This window comes from Empidonax traillii, unplaced genomic scaffold, assembly GCF_003031625.1.
Source record: "Empidonax traillii isolate 1590-97213 ecotype Southwest subspecies unplaced genomic scaffold, ASM303162v1 scaffold230:size732421, whole genome shotgun sequence".
NCBI lineage: Eukaryota > Metazoa > Chordata > Aves > Passeriformes > Tyrannidae > Empidonax > Empidonax traillii.
In genome coordinates, this window is record NW_020955423.1 from 204,822 (window position 1) to 227,119 (window position 22,298).

General features: G+C 52.5%; 3 protein-coding genes across 5 annotated transcripts; 2 read left to right on the plus strand and 1 right to left on the minus strand.

Moving 5' to 3' along the window:
• The first annotated feature begins 32 nt into the window (after positions 1–32).
• VPS26B (VPS26, retromer complex component B) lies at positions 33–8,564 on the plus strand. The gene is made up of 6 exons (XM_027888066.1): positions 33–377; positions 3,245–3,401; positions 4,038–4,202; positions 4,408–4,583; positions 5,208–5,350; positions 5,547–8,564. The coding sequence occupies exons 1-6, from the start codon at positions 155–157 to the stop codon at positions 5,691–5,693; spliced, it is 1,011 nt and encodes a 336-aa protein (XP_027743867.1). The 5' UTR covers positions 33–154; the 3' UTR covers positions 5,694–8,564.
• A 465-nt stretch (positions 8,565–9,029) lies between these two features.
• Positions 9,030–20,136, minus strand: THYN1 (thymocyte nuclear protein 1). Of its 3 annotated transcripts, none has more exons than XM_027888081.1 (8): positions 20,032–20,136; positions 13,232–13,300; positions 12,033–12,262; positions 11,514–11,582; positions 10,821–10,913; positions 10,082–10,177; positions 9,360–9,510; positions 9,030–9,266 (listed from the first exon to the last, which is right to left on the minus strand). In XM_027888081.1, exons 2-8 carry the CDS (start codon positions 13,272–13,274, stop codon positions 9,220–9,222), a joined length of 729 nt encoding a protein of 242 aa, XP_027743882.1. In that variant the 5' UTR covers positions 13,275–13,300; positions 20,032–20,136; the 3' UTR covers positions 9,030–9,219. The 3 variants fall into 3 exon arrangements, with proteins under 3 accessions (XP_027743882.1, XP_027743880.1, XP_027743881.1); XM_027888079.1 differs by lacking the exon at positions 20,032–20,136 and adding an exon at positions 13,943–14,180; XM_027888080.1 differs by lacking the exon at positions 20,032–20,136 and adding an exon at positions 13,962–14,074.
• ACAD8 (acyl-CoA dehydrogenase family member 8) lies at positions 14,129–21,842 on the plus strand. The gene is made up of 11 exons (XM_027888072.1): positions 14,129–14,239; positions 15,282–15,382; positions 15,770–15,939; positions 16,658–16,767; positions 16,986–17,062; positions 17,313–17,450; positions 18,086–18,221; positions 18,314–18,411; positions 18,630–18,782; positions 20,093–20,195; positions 21,013–21,842. The coding sequence occupies exons 1-11, from the start codon at positions 14,158–14,160 to the stop codon at positions 21,063–21,065; spliced, it is 1,221 nt and encodes a 406-aa protein (XP_027743873.1). The 5' UTR covers positions 14,129–14,157; the 3' UTR covers positions 21,066–21,842.
• Positions 21,843–22,298: the final 456 nt, after the last annotated feature.

The following is a 22,298-nucleotide window of genomic DNA, read 5'->3' on the forward strand; positions in this document are numbered from 1 at the left end:
CCCCCCCCCCCCCCCGCGCCGCCCCGGCCGCCCCTCCGCGAGTGTCCCCCCCGGCCGTCCCACCCGCGGGTGTCCCCGCCGCGGCCCCCGAGGGGGCACCGATCCGCCAGCGGGGCCGCGGGGTCCGCCCGCGCCCGCCCCCCGCGCCGGGGCCATGAGCTTCTTCGGGTTCGGGCAGAGCGCGGAGCTGGAGCTGGTGCTGAGCGACGCCGAGAGCCGGCGGCGGGTGGAGCACAAGACGGAGGAAGGCAAGAAGGAGAAATACTTCCTCTTCTACGACGGGGAGACCGTGTCCGGGCGGGTGGTGCTCACCCTGAAGAACCCCAACAAGCGGCTGGAGCATCAGGGCATCAAGGTGGAGTTCATCGGGCAGATCGGTGAGTGGGGCGGCCTGCGGGCCCGGCTGTGCCTTGCTGGTGCCCCCCGTGGGTCCGGGGAGCATCGCGGTGTCCCGCGGTACCCGGGGTGTTTGCCGGTGCCAAGGCTTCGGGGGGGCGTCACTGCACCCCGCAGCACTGGGATCCATCCCCCTGGTGCCAAGGGTTCGGGGATCCTCGCCGGTGGAAAGGGTCTGGGCAGCATCGCTGCAGCCCACAGTACCACAATATTTGCTGGTGCTAAAAGGTCTAGGGAGCATCACTGCATCCCCGTGGTACCCGAATCCCACTGGTGCAAAGGGTCTGGGGAGTATCACTGGTCCCAGGAACCCTGGGAGTTTCACTGCACTCCACGGTACTGGGATCCCCCTTGGGCTGGATCTAGGGAGCATCACTGCACCCCATGGAACTGGGATCCCCCTGGTGCCAGGGGTTGAGGGATCCTTGGTGGTGCCAAGGGTCTGGGGAGCATCGCTGCACCCCACGGCACCAGTATCCTCGCTGGTCCCAAGGATCCAGGGAGCATCGCTGTGCCCCACGTACAGGATCCTCGCTGGTGCCAAGTAGGTTACTCTCGCTCCCAGGAGGTGCTCGGCTACACGCAGCATTCCCACGGCTGCCTGACATTATTCCACCCTCCCAGCTGGGCAGCCTGGCCTGTTCTCCAGGCTTGAGCCCTGGCGGAAGGGAGGGCATTCCAGTCCTTTTCCAGGTCATTGTTGCCTTGTCCTAATTTCTTGCTTCTGCTCGGTCACCCATTTCGGCTCTGAAATGGGTGAAATTCAGTTCCGTGCAGCTGCAGGTCTGAGGCAGGACCTCCTGCCAAGGCCAGCTGCTGTGCTCACTGCTCTGAGCTGTCTGTCTGCATCTCTCATGTACCTGCTGACTCTGTTAGGGATTGCAGTGGCTCTGCCAAAGGCAGTGATGGGTGGGTTTTTCCGTGTGTCCCAAATCATCAATGGCACCTTCCCAGCCTTGACCCCACACCACCTTTTCCCTGGGTAGATCCCCTTTCCTGAGGCCTGCAGGCTCAGCTTGGCTGACTCCATCTTTAACTTGCAATGGTAACCTTGCATGGTTAGTTGGGTGACTTCAAGCTGTTCAAAACTTGTGGTTATCTGTGCGTGGAACCAATTTAGGTTGAATATTTCCTGCTTTCGTGGAGGAGAGGCAGCTGCCACACCCACCCTTCGATCTGAGTGGAGCTGTCCGTGTTTTCACGGACAGGAGCTTGTTTCACCTGTGGTTGCTGTGCCCTGAACATGCCACCGAAATGCTGGCAGTCTGTTTTCTCAATAAACATTATGGCTCTGAAAACCTGAAATTACAGCTTATACCTATTTGACAGGCTAATAATGCCTGCTAAGTGTGGGCTACATCCATCCTTCCTCTGCTTATGGCTGCAGAATGCCAAACTGTGACCTTCCGAGGTAGCAGAGAGCTCACTATACACTGACATTTGCTTCCCCTTGTTTTGAGTTTGATCTTTGCTTTCTGCATCATGTGGCAAGATGATATGGGCTGATTCCTCTTTTTCTGTGGCACGTGGCTTCTCCCTGTCAAGCCAGCGAGCACTTTCCTCTCAGTGGACACAGGGATTCAGTGCAGAGAGGGCTGGTTATTTATGTCACCTGCCTGTCATCAAAGGGCTTGATGACATTTGCTGTTGTGTGTAAGTGAGGGGACTTCCAGTGCCAGTACTTCCATTAGAGAGATAAGGTGAGCAAAGGGCTGCAAGAAACAAGACATCGCTTACACGCTGAAACCTCATCGTGCATCTCAAGGAGGGAAGAGCTGCAGTTCCTGAACACCACCGATTCCTCTGAGCAGCCTCCTCTGCACAGTTTAGTGCTGACACTGAACTTGTGTGTGTGTGATTGTCTGATGACTTGAGTTTTTTGTTTCCTCACCTAACCAGAAAGGCTTCACCTTGCAGAAGGACTGTGTGGGTGTCCTGTAGGCACCAGCTCACACGCAGGGCTGGGAAGGGCAGGTTTCGTTGGTGGTGATGTGTAATACCGAGCTGTGCTAATGCAAATTGCAGAGTTTTAAGCTCCTGGTGCTTTGAACTTCAGGGAGAAAACTTGGTGGAAGTGTGGAGGATTGCTTTCATTAAATGAGGAAACCTGTAGTTTCCTGCTGACGCAAGAAGGCTGTGGGAAAAGCTGAGGCAATGTGGCCGTGCTGGTTACTTGAGCTGGTTTGAGCAGTGCTCCCAAAGGTGAATGCTCTTCCCTCACCCCTGCTCACATGGCCCTTGCTGTGTTATCCTGGGGCTGGTGGAGCAGTTGACTCAGCTGCCTCCCCACACACTTGGTAGTCGTGCAGCAGCAGTCGCTGTTTATTCCCTGGTGTGAATCAAGACCACTCAAACTCTTTGTTGAGATAAAGGATAAGCAGGAACAGTTGGAAGCCTCCTGGTCCTTTTGTTTTGCTCTGTCACTGTCTGCTGTTCCAGAGAAGCAGTGGTGGTTTCTCCTCGCAGTGGCAATGCCTTTGGCCTGGAATATAGTGTAGAAAATTATTGGAAGGGTTTGCTTGAGCTTCAGCTCCTCTTCTCAGCCAGTCTGACCATATTTAATATCGATAAAAGGTGCCTCATGTCACCCCAAGGCAAGCTCCTGATTCATAATAGCAGGTGAGGCTGTGTGGACCTTTTCCTTCTTGGCTGAGGGAGGAAAGTTGTGGCTTGCACATGGCTCTGAGAGAGAGCAGGGAACAAGTGCAGTGCCTTGCATCCCCAGGCTCCCCTGTCAGGGTCTGTGAATGGTAAGGAGAGCGTAGTGATCTGGACAAGAGAGTTGCTCGTAGCTGTGTGAAAGCTCCTGTGTCACCTGGGATTAAACCTGGACTTGTGTATTCCCCAGAACTCTACTATGACCGAGGAAACCACCATGAGTTCGTGTCTCTGGTGAAGGACCTGGCCCGCCCTGGGGAGTTCACTCAGTCACAGACATTTGACTTCGAGTTCACACACGTGGAGAAACCCTATGAGTCCTACACGGGGCAGAACGTGAAGCTGCGGTGAGTTTGCTGCCCTTGCTGGCCCCACTCCTGGTTCTGTGCAGTGTGCAAGTGCTGCTGTTCACTGGGGTGGTAACAGGAGTGCAGAATCCCTTCCCAGACATCCCTGCAATGGAACTCCAAATGAATTTGTTGGGGGCTGAGTTGTAAAAGGCTGCCTTTGAGGGCTTTATTTTACAAGCATGAATCAGGCTTTATGGAGCTTGTTTTGCCTCGTTTGAGTGACAAGAGAAATCAGCCCCTTCTGAATCAATCAAATACTTGCTAATTTATTTGATAATTCAAAAAATGAAAATAAATTGTTTGGTTTAGTCTCCGATGAGGACGTTTTTGCTGTAATCAGCCTTGTCAACTTTAATTGTGCTCTGTATGCAAACAGATGCTGAGTGAGGGAACCTTTGCTGCAGCTCAGACCCCCAAAACAAGGCTTAGGTAACTCAGGCTCACAAGTGCATGGAAGCTGAGATGAGTCTTAGAATAGTCTGCTTTTCCATTTGAAAATTCCCTTCTGTCTTCCCCAGCATGGCTGCTCCACCAGCCAGGGTACCAGTAAGGCTGCTTGGATAGTCCAGTACGACCCAGTCAGCCCTTTGTCCTTCCCTGCTCCTCCCTAATCCGAGGGGTCTGCCCTCACAGGTATTTCCTCCGTGCCACTGTGAGCCGCCGGCTGAACGATGTGGTGAAGGAGATGGACATCGTTGTGCACACCCTGAGCACCTACCCGGAGCTCAACTCCTCCATCAAGATGGAGGTGGGCATTGAGGATTGCCTGCACATCGAGTTCGAGTACAACAAGTCCAAGTAAGTGCCCCAAGAGCGGCTGGTGGCCGTGGGCAAACATCTGCTACAGGTTTGGAAGCCCGAGGGTGAAAGTGGTGGCAGTGGTTGATGCACCATCTGCAATGTCCAGTGGGGCTGTGGGTAAGAGCAATTTCCTGCTCCTCAGCCCCAGCCCTGGAACCCTGCACAGGGTTTGATCCTGGTGCTTTCTTCCCTCCCGTGGCAGGTATCACTTAAAAGACGTGATTGTGGGGAAGATCTACTTCCTGCTGGTGCGAATCAAGATCAAACACATGGAGATCGACATCATCAAGAGGGAAACGACGGGCACGGGGCCCAACGTGTACCACGAGAACGACACGATAGCGAAGTACGAGATCATGGACGGGGCTCCCGTGAGAGGTGAGCGGGCACATGAACCCTCAGAACTCCTCTTCTGGAGGCTTCTGGGGTGGGAATATCTTGAAGTATCTTCTGCATGCTCGGCTGTAGCATCTTGTTCCAGTGGTGGGCTCAGGGCAGTTGGCACATGGGGTTGATACGATCCCCTTCCTTCTCTGGTGCCATGAGGGGGAACTGAGGCACAATGAGCTGCGATTCTTTTGATGCAGCAGTGGCAGAACCAGATATAAATTCAGTGTTGGTGTGGGCCACCAGCTGGCATTGCTGCACCTCGGAGCAGAAAGGTGGTGTTCCTGCTGTGTGCCGCTTGTTTTCTGGTTCCATTGCCCGGCAGTGTCACCTGCCAGGGAAAACTATCACCTTACTCGTGTTTTCCTGCAGAGCTGTCGCGATTCAGGTTCCTGTGCTGTTAAAGTGGAGATGGAATAGCTGTCAGCAAGGGCAGGATCTGGCTGTGGACCATGCATGCTGAGTTTTGAAGGGAGTTGAGGTCTTCTAGCTCATGTTAGCCCACTTGTGGAAACGGTGACAAAAGTTTGTGGCCTTGTGAGTTCCTGTTTTTCTGGTGCTCTCCTGGTTTCTATCCACATCCCGTGTGTGCTGATGGCTCTGTGCACTTTGCAGGGGAGTCCATCCCCATCAGACTCTTCCTGGCTGGCTATGAGCTGACTCCAACGATGAGGGACATCAATAAGAAGTTCTCTGTGCGTTATTACCTCAATCTGGTGCTGATCGACGAGGAAGAGAGACGCTACTTCAAACAGCAGGTGAGAAGCAGAGGTGTTCTCCTCGGACCTGTGGGCTGTTGATTGGGATACTGCTATGAGGGCCTACTGGGAATTTGGGATGGTGGGAGAGTCATGTTCTGAACTGAGTGTCTGTAAGAACTACACAAATTAGAGCGTGCAAAGATGGTCTAGAAGGCGCCACGAGCCCTGATGAGCCTCGGCTGTGCCCCTGCAGGAGGTGGTGCTGTGGAGGAAAGGAGACATCGTGCGGAAGAGCATGTCCCACCAAGCGGCCATCGCGTCCCAGCGGTTCGAGGGCACGTCCTCGCACGGCGAGGCCAAGACTCCCAGCCAGCCCTCGGAGAACAACGGCCGGCAGTGAGGAGAGGGAGGTGCTGGGCAGCCCCCGGGGACGGCAGCACCGAGGAGGAGAACCCTTCAGAGACTTCATGACAATAAATATCCGTTTTTGACTTAATTCCTTTCTTCGGAGGACTCGCAGGGTGGGAAGGGGGACGGGAGGGCAAGGCAGGCTGGAGCGCTGGTGGTGCCTCAGTGCTTCCCAATCAACTACATTCCTCTGGGATCGGCTGCTTTGAGTGTCTGGAGGCTGCGGAGCTGCCTGATCTCCTCTTTGCCCCGATTGCCCGGTCTCCTCTTTCGTTGTGGCAGCGGGGAAGGAGAGAGCAAGTGAAGGCCAAATCCGCCGCTTCTTCCCAGCGGTGTGGAGGTTGCTTTGGGGTTGCGTGGGATGGATATTCTTCTTGCCTTTCTGAAATCTTGACGAGGGGAGAACGACACGGTGATTAGCTGGATGTGAGAGGAGGGACTCGGAGGGGCTGTGGTGTGGCCTGCTTGGAATTGTGTGGTGTTATCCCCTCGCTGCCTCCCCTTCTTCCTCTTCGTGCTGGTGTCGGATTCTTTGCCACAAGCAGTTGGATAATGCGGTTGACTTCCACGGGCAGCAGCTGTGCTGTGTCCCTGCTCCGTGTCACAACCAGGAGCTGTGGCTGGCAGGAGGGAGTGAGGTGTGTGGGTGCAGGAGGAGGTGGCACAGGGAGGGCAGAGCAGGGAAGGTCCCAGCGCTGCTGGGTGGGCAAGAAGTGGGGGCAAAAGGCTCCTGGCCAAGAGCAGTGCCTTCCTAGTCTTGTCCTGGCAGCTGCCTGAGTGCCCCTGAGATCCAGGCTCTGGTTGCTGCACTCGTACAGGTCCCAGTTGTTGCTGCAGAGCAGGGGCAGACCAGCCCTGAGACGTCTGGAGAACAGTTTTGGAATGTGAGACAGAAACTGGAGCTGTCTTAGGAGTGAGCTTACGCTGTCCTTGTGACAGAGCAGGCTTTGTGTGCGGACAGACAGCAGTACAGGACACGTGTGTGTTGTCTGGTTTGCTCCCTCGTGCCTCTGGGACGAGGATTAGTGAGGGCAGAGGGTGGATGCAGTTGTTTTGAGAAGCTCACAGCCTGTGTGTGCTGCTCGATGAAGCCAAGCAGCAACTGGAAGAAGGATGGCAGAGCTCTCTGATTCCAGAGGCACATTCCTGCAGTCACCAGAGAGGTCTGAGGGCATGCTGTGAACTGAGAACCTGAATGAGGGTTTTTCTTATCTAAAACAACCTGCTTTTAGCCTTCAGCTCAGTAGACTCATGAGAACATTCCCACAGGAAGTCGCTCCTCCATTAAAAATCAGAGGTGGCTTTGTAGGCTTGATGGACCAAATCTGGAGGACATCCATCCTACTGAGCTGCCCTTCAAGCAAGCAGGAGGTCAGACATCCTACCAGAGGGAGAGGCAGGCCTGCACTTAGTGCTGGGATATGAACTCTATCAAGTGGGATTTGTCTGGATTTTCCTGAGTTTGGGGCTGGCTGGGGTTGTGTCCAGCTTCCTTTTGGCTCTGGGATCAGGTTCCTCTGCCTCTGTCCTACAGCTGAATGTAGAACAGTTGTCTTGCAGCTGGGAAATGGAAGTTTGTGCTTTGTTTAGAGGAACAGTGCTGGTGGAGGGAGTGGGGCCAGGGTGGGAAGGGGAGCTCTTTTATGTAATAAGACAGCTACTGTATTTCAGTGATAAATGTGTGTTTCTGCTTGCCAAAGTAAGTTATCTTTTACTCACCACGTGTCAGGTTGTGGTTTTTAGTAGAGCTGGCCAGTCTCTGTTGTAGAGGACAACACTAATGATCTCATCTCTGCTGAATGCTTGTGTCACACCATGTTTCTGCTCTGTGCCAGTGAAGACTGTGGCTTGCTTTTCTTTCCATGAGGAGTCTGTGCCGTGGGCTAGAGGCGTGTCTTCCTAAGGCTGGAGCAAAAGCTCACTTTGGACAGCTACCTTGTTGTGCCAGGGCAAGGGGTTGTCCCACGGCAAAGGGACCTGGATGTCACTTTGGACACTCCTCCCTCCCTCCCTGGGGGGACCTGCCTGTGCTGCAGCAATGCCCAGTCCTTTAGGGACAAGTGATGCTGCACTGGGAGCCTTTGGGGATAGCAGACTATCTATCCATGGCTGAGCTGAGCACAGCAGCATCCTAACTCCCCTCCCAGCTGTCCCTCAGCTCCCACCCTGCCTAGATTTATTCCCTCTGGGGTTTAGGCCATGTGGTGTTAGAGAAACCCTGTGGAGAAAAGTATCTCCACGTTGCAGGAGTGTTGTGTTTCCTGGCTGAGCAGCATCAGTGCTGGGTGTGAGACCACTGTCACACAAGGTCTCTGTTCAACATCTGCTCATCACTCCTGGAGGGTTCCCTTGCAAAAGGTGCATAAGCCTATACATTGTTTGGGTTGTTTTTTTTTCCTCCTACTTTGTGCCCCTCTCTCCCCACCCCGTCCCTACTTGTGGAACCAGAATTTAGAAATGATCCCCATTTTTACTGAATCTTATGGACCATTCAACCTGTTACCCACTAGGCCCTCTGTTTGTCTGGAGTGGAGCAGATGTGCTGAGCATCCTTAGAGAGAAGGTGGAGCATAAGGTCACTCTAGGACAAGGTACTATAGAGGAGTGTTTCATTAGCATGTTAAGGGGCAGGTGCTGCTCAAGCACCCTCTGAGCTGGTGGTTCTGTGCTGTACTTGGGTCATTCCCTCTCTCCCAGGCAGAGGGGAGTGGGCAAGTACTAAACCAGGCAGTGCAACCTGTAATTAAGCCTCTGCTGTGTTTACATGTTTCTTAATTCGTTGTCTTTTCAATGGCTGTATTTTAAAAACTTGGGTTTTTTGTCTCTCCGATTAAAAAGAGCCAGCCCTGGCTGTCAAACGCTGTGCATGAGTTTGTCTGATATGTTTTATATTGGGGCTGGGTTGGGTTGGGATTTTTTCCATGGTATTAAGAGATTTTTCTTTAGTGCAGCTCTCCAGACATGCTCAAGGAGTTTGTCCTTTGTTACCTTTATAAATCCTTGGTCTTTTTTGAGACACTGCTTAGCAGCTGTGCTGGTAGAGAACCTATGCTTAAAAATGAGCAAGTTGGCTTTATTTTCCTCTATTTCCCTGATGTCAGAACTAAAATAACATGGGGAAATTTGTACCTGCAGGAAATTAACTCTGATCTGCTTTGTATATACATCTCTAGAGAGACTACTTACAAGATCATGCGGTGGCAGGACGAGGGGGAATGGTTTCAAACTGAAAGATCTGGAACTAAACACCTCAAAGAGGATGTACCTGTTCGGTCCTTCAAGAGATAAATAGCAGATTTTTCCCCTATTAAAAACTGAGTAGCTGCAGTTGATTCCAAAAGGCTTTATTTATTTAAAAATAAGCAAAAAATAACAGTGTGTCAGCGTAAGGGACGTGTGGCTGAGAATCGTGTGCGGGCGTGTTCGTGGGGCTGCGACTGAGCAGGTGAACTTGAGAACTGTGCTGGTTGAGGAGGAGCATCAGCAGGCTGGGGGGAAGCTGGGCTGCTCTCAGCTCCTTAATGTGGCTTTTCCTCTTCCAGGCTCAAGACAAAATCAAATTGCTCTGCGTTAAAAAGACAGAAAAAGCCGTGAGTGGAACTTGCAGGTTCTGTCTCTCCTGGAGGGAATGGCATCAGAAGTCTGAAGGGGTTCTCACCTTGTGTCAGTGGTTGGATGGAAAGACGTTGTCTAGTGAAGAGCATCATGTCCTTCAGGGGCCCCCCATCTGCTTTGTGTGCCAGGTGGTGAGCCTTGATCTCCGAGAGGGGGATGAATCTCTTCGTCATCCGCACAAACTGGACGTCCACCTGCGCAGGGGTGGGCAGCAAAGGAGCAGGGTCGGGGAGGGGTATAGCATCTTTGGAGGGGATAAAGATGTAAAACTGAAGCAAATGACTGATGTGCACCACCTTATCACAGCCTGGAAGCTCTTCCTTGCCCCAGGCTAAAAGAACTTCCAGGTGCTGCTGGCAGGTGATCTGCTCACATGAATCAGCGGTGTGCATTCATGTTGTCACAGCCTGTGATCAGTCCCTTCCCTACAATTTAACATGCCTCAAAAGTACAGCTTTGTTTGCTGTGGACTGAGGTTGGTATTTAAGGATGTTCGTTTTCCTAACCCAGAGTTCTGCCATGCAGGGAGGCCAGCTCTGCACCCACATAAGATTTGAAAATTTAGGGAGGTACATTTTGACAGGCTTCTGGTAGGGATAGGGGAAAAGGTAGATACAATGAGATTGATTTTCTCTTGAGAGAGAAAAATCTGGCAGCTAGGCCAAGACAGAAGATTAAGGTTTGCAGTATGATGCAAAGAGGCTCCTCCCTTCACTCAGTTTGCACACAAAGCTTGGAACAGCTGTATTTAGTGCAGTACATTACCATGGACCATTTGGGGTTCTCCTTTCTGCTGGTGGAATCATAGTGGGGATCCTTCTGATCAAACTGTGTGTGATCAGGGTAGGCCTCCTTTACAATCTGGAGCAGAAAGGGGAGAAGAATGTGAGACCAGTTCCCACGAATTTAAAATAACTGTCAGCAAAAAAGTATGAAATGCCCTTTGAAAAAAGCTGTGACTAGATAAAGGGTATTATCCAAGTGCAAAAATCAGCCTTGCTTTCCCTGGACTCCACTCTAATGGTGAGATATGTTTCCTTCACATTTCTTGGCTCGAAGCACTGCAGAACACTCCAGCTGTCAGTGAAGCATCACCTTCTGGAGATCAGTGTGGCAGGAAAACATGCAGCAGAGGAAAACTGCTGCAAGATGATGATAGTCCTTGTGGTGAGTTCTGCTCTTAGAGAAAAAGCTTTTCTGTGCCCTGGGTTTTGTACTAATGCCTTGTGGGCTCAGCTGAATTTAGTGAGTCAGATTTGAATCAGAGTGTGGAGCAACACTTGGCTTGTCTGGGAGTGCCCTGAAATGTCAGCAGGAAAACAGCACTGTGGTTCCATCTCTCTGGGGACAGATGCCTGAGTCAGCCCTGCTGAGCTGAGGTGCCCAGGGCTCATTCCCTGCTCAGACTGGACAACTCCTGCACTCCTTTGATGCTGAGGCACAAGCTGTTGGATAACCCATCCATCACTACTCCCCCCAAAAGGCAGAACACAGACACACTCACCTTGACAATGGCCACGATGCCAGGCTCTTTACAGTTACTGTGGTAGAAGAAAGCCTGCTGCCCAATTTTCATGGCTCTCAGGAAATTCCTTGCCTGTCAGGGGTAAACAAGAGACTTTCACCTCTTCCTATCAAGCTCTCAGGGCTTCACTGCAAGCAGCCAGGAACAGGAACTAACAGCAAGAGAGGTAGATGTGCTTCAGAGCTACTCAGATTTTCCTACAGTTGTCATAGAGATGTTTTTGTGTTGGAATTAAATTAAGGAAAAACAAGGCTGAAGAGCAAGATCCTGTTGGTTAGAAAGTGTGTGGGAATTCAATAGCTCAGCCACCCTTGTTCCAAAGACTTAACTTGCTGTTAGCAAACAGGCAGCAGAGCAGATCATGTATAGGGGGAAGCATATTTAGTACAGGGATCATATCTGGTAGGGGAACCACATGGAACTCCTTTGGAAGAGAAAGCTCTACACTGACAGGGCATGTTTGGGCAAGTACAGACTTGCTAAAAGGTGTCAATATTGACAGAATATTCCCCAGCCTGAATCTACCCCTGACCTAGAAGCAACTAAGGAGTGCCAAAATGCACCTGTATAAACATGCCTCAAAAGGAAATGCTTCAGAAAAGGGAACCAGTTATCTGTGAGGGGAGCCACCTTTTCCCTGGTGCTATTCCAGTGACTCCATGTGCTTCTTACCTGGTAGTTTCTCACTCCATCCCAGCAGGTTGTCTGATTGGGCTGAGCTTTCAAGTCATCAACGCTGAACTGCCAAATGGAATGAAAATCAGGTTAATTCAGGAGGCATCTGATCCTTACTGGGTCACTGTCTACACTGAGCCTAAACATTTGCTGCTAGTAGCTCCTTCTATTATAATATGAACTTGACACAATTTTTTCTTCCCACAGGGGCTGAAGAAAAGCCTTTGCAAAGGAGGAACACTGCAGTGGTGTAAAGGCAGAGCCTGAAATAGATGCTGCCCCTGTGATCAGCATCCTGAGGACCTGATTTTCTCTTTTATTACACGTATGAAACCCCAAGGTTGTCACCCTGGAAAAAACACAACGTTAACGTCTTTCTATTTCCAGGAGGACAAATGGGTTTAGAGAAGAAAAACAATCTGAGTTGTCTGGTCCTGTCCCTTTGGTCACCGATGCTCTGGGCAGGAGTGACACTGCTGCTGTCCCTGCTGAGTGAAGATGGGTGTCAGTGCTTACTTTCACATCCACCCCCTTCTCCAGCCTGCTCTCCGGTTCTGATTTCAGCAGCCAGTGACAATATGTGATCTTGCTTTCCTCCCCACCAGACTCAGATTCTTTTGTCTTCTTCCAGTTCTTCCATCCTGACTTGGAGCTCCCAGCTGGAGGTTTTGCAGACTTCTCTTCCTCCTCCTTATCCGAAGTCTCCTCCTCGGTTTTGGCAATTTTGGCATCAGGCTCTTTTTTATCTTAAAAGAAAGAGGAAAAACATTCAGGTAAAACACATTTTGTTTCTGAAAATGACTGGTGCTTAAATATTTTTAGTTGTTTAAGCTGGTTTCACCTGACTGCAGCAGAGGTTTGGTGCACCCCAGGTGTTAAGGGTAAGGTGGCAGCATTATGCACCAGTGATTCTGAGTATTTCTAATTTGCATCTGAAATAAGTATATTTTTGTGTGTGTGTGCAGCATGCACAAATGGAATTTAAAAGTCACAGTCATTAAAAAAACCCAAACAGGATAGACCATGTTGCCCACATGAAGTGTAGTTGAAATTTTTAAAATTAATTGCTGAGAAATCAGCTGCAGGCAACAAAGTTGATTTAGGTGAATCTGGTGAGTAACAGGAACATTCAGCAGAAAAGTAAGCTATTTCTATTCCTGTAGCTGGAAACCTTATCTTAAGCCTCCACTGAGCTCCCTGTTCAGAAGGGATTCATATCCTTTGTTTCTTCAGGACCCAGAAAAAAGAAAACCAATTATCAAGAAGTGATTAAAGGGTAAGAAGGTGGTTATTTGTTAAAGTGGATCAAGCAGGTGATCCAGTGGCATGGATGAGCCAACTGTGCAATTTTTTCATCTTTAACACCATATAATGGTGCCTCCAGTGCAAGGTTTTTTGCTTTTTTCTTTTCCCATCAGCTTCCTGGCACTACACATACTCTGACTGACCATCTCTAACGTGTAGGACCTGACAGCTCTTCATAAATGGGCATGAATTACATATTACTAACCAGAATATACATCATTGTCCTTATCACACACCCAGCAGACTTGTCTCAGTCTTGCCTGGGTGCTCAGCCCATTCTACACAGGAAATGCTGTCTGTAAAACATGTGGCTCTGAAAGGCAGACGGTTAATTCGGCTGCCTGTAGTTTCACTACAGCCTGGAACCTCAAATGAGAGATGCTAAATCAGTCAGGATGTCAAGCACAGACCTGCTACTGCTCCCTTGTCTCTCTTTCTGCTCGGCCAAGGCATCTCTGGTCTCTTTGAATTATCTTCACCTGATGAACGAGAGAAGGAGGAGGAATTACCGCTTATTCAGGCGAGCTGGGGAAAGTAAAGCTGGCTGAGACAGAGCGGAGAGCGAATAAATCTTTCCCTGAGCTCAGCCACTTCCTCTATCAGTGTGAATGCTGGCAGGGGCTGGGGACCGCACCCTGGGCTGATGGACACCAGCAGCAGGGCTGGATTCCTGCTCCAGAGCCGCTGGAGAACAGTCCCGGAGCTGCGTGGGCTGAGCAGAGGGGCTGTGCTTCTGGAAAAGGGAGAAGCGCTTCCCCGCGCAGCCCAGCCCCGCACCCGGTGGGGCTCCGGCTCAGCCTGTTGCTCGCTGGGCATCGCCCGCTCGGGTCCCTGCGGGAATTAACGTTAAACCCCACCTGGAAGCGTTCCCGCGTCACCTGCCCCAGGTGACCCTGCCGTGGCAGGGGTTGTTGGGCCGGATCATCCCCAGAGGTGCCTCCCGACCCGCACAATTCCGCGCAAAGCGCCCGGCCGGGCGGTCCCATCCCCTGCCCCCGTCTCCTAGCAGGAGTTCCTGGGCTCTGGGCTGGCTTCCTCCTGCCAGGCCGCCTGGCATCAACTTTTCCACTTCCCGCGCCAAGCTTTCACCCCCCTCCCATCCCTTCCTCCCTCCCTCCCGCCCCCCGAGCTCCCTCTCACCGGCCGCGCCGCCGCCCCCCGTGCCGGTGCGGGATGAGGATGCTCGGGGTGCGGGAGGAAGCGGTGCCCGCTATGCAAACGGCGGGGCAGGGCCGGCTCCCCCGGCTCCCTCCGCGCTCGGGCGGGCGGTGCCGAGGGCAGGACTACAGCTCCCAGCCTGCCCCGCCGGGCTCCGGGAACGGGGACGGCCCCGGCCATGGCCATGGCGTGGCGAGCGGCCCCGCGGCTGGCGGTGCGGCTGGCGCTGGGGCGGCGGGGGATCGCGTCCTGCATCGACCGTAAGGATCCGGGGATGCCCCCGATCCCGGCCCCGGCTCCGCCTGCCCGGCCCCCGAGCGGGGATATCCCCCCCCTTATCCCCCCCGCGGCCCGGGGGGAGGTGGTCTGGGGGGAGATGGAGAGGGATCGGGGGGTCCAAGAGCTGTGCCCACCTGGAGGGGTGTGTCCCTGCTCCCTGTGTCCCTGCTCCCTGTGTCCATTCTCCCTGTGTCCCTGCTCCCTGTGTCCCTGCTCCCTGTGTCCATTCTCCCTGTGTCCCTGCTCCCTGTGTCCCTGCTCCCTGTGTCCCTGCGCCCGCCCGGGGCGATGCGGGCTCGGACGCCCCGCAGTGGGGCAGTGCCCGCAAGGAAAGGTCCTTCACCCTCCCTGTACCTCCCTTATCGTTTTTAGACCCGGCAATGGGCCAGAACCCACAAGTAAACATTTTTCCCCATCCCTCTTCCCCCCTTACCTTTGTTAGACCGTGCCCAGCAGTGGGGCACGACCCACAAGGAAAGGTCCTCCCACCTCCCTGTACCTCCCTTACTTTTGTTATACCATCACAGTTTTCCAGGTTTGACAGTGAAATCAAAGTATCTCAGAAAAGAGGGGTTGTAAAAAACAAGGAAAGTGTTTTGTTTGTTGGTTTTTGTTGTTTTGTTTTTGGTTTTTTTTTTTTTTTTTTGCCTGGGCAGACTCATAGGACAAGGGAGAATGGATTTAAACTGAAAGGGGAGTGATTTAGGTCACATGTTAGGAAGAAATTCTTCTGGTGGAATTCCAGCTGGCACGGGTTGCCCAGAGAAGCTGTGGCTGCCTCGTCCCTGGAAGTGTTCAAGGCCAGGCTGGATGGGGCTTGGAGCAACCTGGGATAGTGTTTGTTTTGTCCTAAGAAAGCCCCTCCCAAAGCCCCCTGATATTCCTGAGGAACAGAGAAATGGTCTCTGCAGCAGAGACCCTGAGCTGTTTGTATGAGTTATGGGGCACTTTGAGGTATAGAAGAGGTGGTTTTGCTGCTTTCTCACAACTGACACATATTCCAATCTCTTCCTGCTTTTCCAGCATCCGTCGGACTGACTGAGGATCAGAAGGAATTCCAAAAAGTTGCCCTTGATTTTGCTGCCAAGGAGATGGCTCCTTACATGGCTGAGTGGGATGAGAAGGTATGACAGCCTTGGAGGAGTTGGGCCGCTCACTTTTCCCTCCTTTAGCATGCTGTGTTCCTTGGGTCTCACCAAGGGGTTCCTGCAATACCTCCTCGGTGCTATTGTGCCATCTGTAGAGATTTTCATTGAAGCTTCTGCTGCAGCTGGGGTGGGAAGTCAGCAGAAATACTTCAGAGCTTTCCTAACCAGGCTGTTCCATCACCTGAAACCTGGATTTACTCCTGAGGATGGAATATGTCTGCGTAGGGAGCCACCTCTTCTTTAACCCACTCGGTCGACCTAAACTCTGCAAGGAATGTGGGACTACACTTGGTAGCCCAGGTGTACCAGAAGATTGAATTGATGATGAATATTCACTTGGGAAATCTCTGCCTGCCCCAACAGGAAATATTCCCGGTGGAAACCATGCGGAAGGCAGCCCAGCTGGGATTTGGAGGGATCTACGTGAAACCAGATGTCGGTGGCTCTGGATTGTCACGACTCGACACCTCCATAATCTTTGAAGCTTTATCAACAGGATGTACCAGCACCACTGCTTACATGAGCATCCACAAGTGAGTGTGTCTGCAGGGGGGGTGGATAGAAAACCCAGCTGCTCTGTGGGCTCTAAATCCAGCTGGAACAGCTTCCTGGGTGCTGCTCATTTAAATATTTAAATCGTGACCCCGAGTAGGCACGTCCCTGGGCGGATCCCTGGATGGCAGTAAACAAATGGGCTACAAGAGCTGGGATGCCACCAAGAAGTAATTTTAGCTTTGTGGCATGCAAGTTGGGATTAAGTTCTGGATTTTGTTCCCTGCTCTCCCACTTCAGCTGTCTATAGATAGTAACCTGCCTGGAAAAAGCCTTTGTGCACTGGCCATACTGTGACAGAGTCCAGAGGCTGGACTGATATCAGGGCCCTGTCCTGCTTGTACAGACACGTCCAGGGACAGCCTCACTTGGCACTGGAAGCTGGAATGGTGATGCCTCCTCCTTCCAGGTGCAGTTTTCTAAGACAGAGTAGGGCTGAGCACGGAGGGGAGCACTGAGGCTGGTAGTGCTGTCCCCCAGGGCAGTGAGTCTGTGGTGAATGGCAGGTGATCTCCTGCCTTCCAGGACACCTCATTTTGTCCTGTTTTGAGTTGGAGCAATACACTTTCAGGCCTCAGGACTTGTGGCTGAGCCCTGTGGAGCTTTGCTCTGTTCAGCCAGGGATGTTCTTGTGTGACCTGCCTTCCTCCCAGGGCTGTGCTCACACCCTGTAAAGCTGCCCCTTCCCTCCCACTCCAGCATGTGTGTTTGGATGATCGACACCTTTGGCAGCGACGAGCAGCGCCGCAGGTTCTGCCCAGCCCTCTGTAGCATGGAAAAGTTTGCCTCTTACTGCCTGACTGAGCCAGGTGAGCAGCCTCAACCAGGAAACCACCTCCCTTCCCATGCTCCTAACACAGCTTAACTGGACAGGAACACTGAATGGAGCTGGAGGTGAAAAGTTTCTTTTCGTGTTCGTTTGGGGAAGCTGGGGAGGGGCAGGTGGGGAAACTCAGGTGTCTCCTGAGGAGAATTTGTAGGCTCTGCACCCTCTGCTTCACTGGCTGCTTCCCTACCCCTCCAACAGGGAGTGGAAGTGATGCAGCTTCCCTGCTGACCTCAGCTCAGAGGAAAGGGGACACCTACGTCCTGAATGGCTCCAAGGTACCTCTTTGCTCCTCCTAAAGCTGCCTGCACACTGGGGCCTGATCTCACTGTCCTTTCCATCCCCTGCTGTCTCCTCTTCTCTGTGCATTCTCCCAAGGCGGGACGTGCTCTGCAGGGCTTTCACCAGAGTCCCTAAATTCCTCCTGGCCATGGGGTCTTTGCCCCTCTGCCTTTGTATCCCAGCTGCTGCTGTGGGCTCAGGGCTGGCACAGGAAAGCCACACTTCTGTCTTTGTGCCCTTCTGCAGGCCTTCATCAGCGGGGGAGGGGACACTGATGTGTACGTGGTCATGTGTCGAACAGGAGGCCCAGGCCCCAAGGGCATCTCCTGCCTGGTGGTGGAGAAGGGCACTCCAGGCCTCAGCTTTGGCAAGAAGGAGAGGAAGGTAAGAGGCTTGGCTTGTACCTCCTGAGTGCTTGAGGGAAGTGCAGGACAGAGATCACAGAATCACAGAATTTAGGTTGGAAGAGGCCTCCAAGATCACTGAGTCCGATCCTCACCTTGTCCTCCAGCCGAGAGCACTGAGTGCCATGTCCAGTGATTCCTTGAACACCTCCAGGGGTGGAGACTCCAAACCTCCCTGGGCAGCCTTTTCCAATGCCTGACAACCCTTTCAGTGAAGAAATTCTTCGTCATGTCCAACCTGAACCTCCACTGGCACAGCTTGAGGCCGTGTCCCCTTGTCCTGATGAGCTTGTCTGTGCAAAGCATTTGGGTTCTCTTCTTGGACAGGACTAGAGTCCCAGCCTGGCATGGCTTTACCAAGCCAAGTCCAGCTTTGATGAAGTTTGCCAAATACCCATCCTTTTGGCAAGTGAAGGATTTTAGTTTCAGGAACATGAAGGTTCATTGGATCTGTGCATTTTCTCAAGTACATTCCAGTTTCCACGCTGAGGACAAAGCACTCAGAGGCAGCTTGGCAACGAGACCGAGGGGTTGGGTGCAGGCTGGGGGGCTCTCTGCAGGAGCTGGAGGTGTGCTGCTCTTCAGGCAGCTGGAAGGTGCTCTGTTTTTTCCCAGGTAGGCTGGAATTCCCAGCCAACTCGGGCTGTGATCTTCGAGGACTGTGCTGTTCCTATTGGCAACCGTCTGGGGGCTGAGGGGCAGGGCTTCAGCATCGCCATGCAGGGGCTGAATGGAGGCAGGATAAACATCGGTGAGAAGGGCAGGGGGTGGAGGGCAGGATCACCTTGATGTTCATCTGAATTAGCTCCATATTCACCCTGTGCCCTTGGCCTCTCCCACCAGCCTCGTGCTCGTTGGGAGCTGCTCATGCCTCCATTCTCCTGGCTCAGGAACACCTCACCGTCCGCAAACAGTTCGGGGAACCCCTGGCAAACAATCAGGTAACCCTTCCATCAGCTCTGCACCCCTGTGCTCTTCCTGCTCCTGTGAACAGGCAGCCAGAGGTGCCATCACTCCCTTCTCGGGGTTTTCCCTGGAGAAGTCAGGAACGCCCTTTCCCTGCGTAAGGAAGCGCGGTCGGGGCCGGGCGCTGCCTGAGGGCAGTGGGGCTGTGGTTCAGGCCCCCCTGGGGGTGCTGACCCCGTGCTCCCTGTGGCAGTACCTGCAGTTTGGGCTGGCAGAGATGGCCACGAGGCTGGTGGCGGCGCGGCTGATGGTCCGTCACGCGGCGCGGGCCCTGCAGGACGGGCGGGAGGACGCGGCCGTGCTCTGCTCCATGGCCAAGCTCTTCACCACCGACGAGTGCTTCCTGGTAGGTCACTCAAACACTGCTCGCTGTCAGCACTTCTGAGAACCCCCCTTGGTGCCCAGGGTGGCAGGAGGAAGTTTGATGCCATAGCCAAACCAGACCCGAGTGTGTTCACTGAGCCTCATTTAGATAGAAGGACATGGACCTGTTGGAGCCAGTGCAGGGGAGGCCACCCAGGTGATGAGAGGGATGGAGCACCTCTCCTGGAAGGAAAGGCTGAAAGAATTGGATTTGTTCAGCCTGGAAAAAAATAAGGCTTTGGGTGATGTAATTGCAGCCTTCCAGGACCTGAGGGAGCCTACAAGAAAGCTGGAGGGGGAATATTTACAAGAGCAGGTAGTGACAAGGGGGAATGGCTTCACACTGAAAGAGGAGGTTTAGATCAGATTTTAGGAAGACATTCTTGACTGTGAGGGTGGGGAGGCCCTGGCACAGGTTGCCCAGAGAAGCTGTGGCCGCTCCATCCCTGAAAGTGTCCAAGGCCAGGTTGGACGGGGCTTGGAGCAACCTGGGCTAGTGGAAGGTGTCCCTGCCTATGGCAGGGGTCTGGAACAAGATGAGTTCCAGGAACCTTCCACCCCAAACCATTCTGCAGGGAGAAGAGCATTTGTGTTTTCAAAGCATAATTTCCATGTTGCGTGGTGATCGTTCCTAGGTAGCGAGTGGTCTTTCCTAGGACCACTGAAAGATACCTGATCACTTTGAAAAACACCTTATTATTCTCACACCTTATCAAAATGTCCCCTGAAAAGAGAAAGCAAGAAGGGAGAGAAAAGGAAACCTGCCCTGTGACGCTTCCTAAATCAGTATAATTTCGAAGCTACTGTGCTTTCTCAGCACTGTGTATTTTTGCCATTATTATGCTTTATATCCCAAATTGACAGATGGGACACACGGAGTTGTGTTTCCATGGAAACCAGCGCCCTCCCTTCTCCTGAGTGACCGCCAGGTGGCGATCGGGCGGTTCGGGTTTGCATCCGCCAAACCTCAGACACGCAGCCCAGAAAAATCGCCTTATTCCCTAAAAATACCCATTCCTGGGTATTCCCATCCCCATCTCCGCCTGTTTCCGTGCAATCCCGGTCGCATAAACGCACCCTTGATGTGAAGCAGCACTTGGGTAACGGGATACAGCAAGAGAGCAGCACTGATGGGGACTGAGAGCAGAGCTTTGGTGTCACAGCACGGGTTCAAGAGATGAGATTGGGTGACCGGGGGAAAAACAATGAGCCCAGGTTCCTGGGGGTCTTACCGGGCTTCTGCCACTGCTGTGTCCTCCAGAAGTCACCTCAGCAGCGATATTCTCCTCTCAGATCTGTAACCAGGCTCTGCAGATGCACGGGGGCTACGGCTACTTGAAGGATTATGCAGTGCAGCAGTTTGTGCGAGACATCAGAGTCCACCAGATCCTGGAAGGTAAGAGACACTCTTACTGCCAGTGACTTGGCAGAGGAGTCAGGAGAGAAAACCCACTCTGGAGGCCCCCACCTGCCCACATGACTCTGTGATTCTTGGGTTGCAGAGTCCTGGTTTGCTCTGAGCATGAGGTGCCCCTGGGTGTCCTGTGTGTGAGTTCCTTGGCTGGGAGCTCGGGGTGTGTTGGAGCAGTTACTGTCTATTTTAAGAGCCTTACAGCAGAGGAAGATATTTAGTTGTCATGTTAGCAGTGCCTCTGTCCAGTTCCATCCTTGTCACGTGATGGTTCTCCCTAACAATTCCTTTCCTGCGATTCTGGTCTGTCTGCACTCTTTGACATCACGTCTCTGACAGTGTCTGGCCTTTCCTAATCTCGATTTGGTCTCCTAAACATTTTGTTTTCCCTCCTTTGAAATCCTTTCACCTACAACCAGGTGATAAGGGACATCCTTATCTGATAAGGGACATCCTCTTTCCAATACTGAGTGGGCTTGCAGCCTTTGTGTGTGTTGTAAATGGTAATGCAGAGAGCTCAGATGTTGGTGTAAATCCAGTTCTGCTCGGTGCCTGGTGCCTACACCCTTCCAATGCCCAAATAAAAGGCAGCACCACCATCTGAAGCCTTTTCCAAGCAATGTGCTGGCACTTGTCAGCTGTGTTTTGGCCCAACATCTCCTAAATGCCACCTCAGCTGGTGGGAAGAACTTTTCTGTGCTGTAAACTGCAGATCAGGGAACAATTCCCTTTGCCTTTTTGGGGGGTGAAATGTTGGATCATCTCTTAACTGTCTTGCCTTTGCAACCCTGTCCTGCTGCAGGTACCAACGAGGTCATGAGGATGATTGTGGCCAGGAATCTGCTGCAGGGATGAAGCCAGGAGCCACTCTCCAGCCTTAAAATTCCTTTGCCTCTTGCAGCTCAGCCTGTTTCCCTCCCCTACTCACCATCTCTCTCCCTTGGGAGTGGAGAGGGGGATCCCCCAGTGGAAACAGTCTTCTTGCCTTATCCCAACGGGAACACAGCTGGATGGCACAGCTGCACTCTGTGCCTGGCAGAGCTGCTGTCACCAGCCTGGACACATAAATCACAGCTATGAATACAAGGCTCTGTCTCCAAATCTTGCTCCTGGCCTGTTTGCCACCCCTCCTCTTTGGAAAGAGCAACACCAGACCTGCTGCTCCCCTCTGGCAAGCCAGGACTGGAGTGGGAACTCAGGCAGAGGTGCAGCCTGATCCCATGGGATCAGTGAAATCTTTAGTTTAAGAGAGTTGATTGCTCTGCTTCAAAACCTGGATGCTGACAGTGATCCACAGGAACTGCTCTGACCACCTGCAGAGTGCAGGGACTTTTATCCCAGGGGTGGGATGCCTCCTGTTCAGATAGAAGCGCTCCCTCTTTTCCCCGCACACCTTTACTGATGTCCCCACCACAGCTTGTTCTCCATATTCCCACCACATCTTGGTGCTTAATCTCCAAGAAGCCTTTGCAGCACAAAAATGCAAATGACAAAACCAAGTTTCTGCGCAGAAATATTGAACTGTGTTGCCTCATTGCTGCGAGTGGTGTAAGGGGAGTAAAAATATATGTAAATTAAACTATTTTTTTTCCCCTGGGGTCTGTAATCAATAAAGCAATGATGGAAATGTTATTGGAGTGTCAGCTGTGATGATTTTCCTCTGTGGTATTTCAGGTGTTTAAGCAGAGCTAACAGAGTTTTCCAAGTTGGGGTTGCAAAATAATTCTGCTTGAGGGTTTTTTTAGTTAATGTCTTTATGAACCTCTTCAAATCAACCACCTCCTTGTTTCTCTCAGCAGTACCTGGCAGGGAGGGGAGATGACAGAGCGTTAGCAGCATAATCATGGAATGGTTTGGGTTGGAAGGGACCTTAAAGATTATCTCGGGACACCTTCCACTAGAGCGGGTCTGGACAAAGGTGTGCTTTGATATCAGTGTGAACACTTGGGGCTCAGCCAGGAACAGCCCCCTGCCCTCGGTGAGACCCCCTGCGTGGGCAGGAGAGCCACCCTTGGGCACGGGGGGGGGCTCTGGCCAAGGTGTCTGGGGTCTCCAGCCGGGGTTTCTATCAGAAGTCTCTCTTTGGGA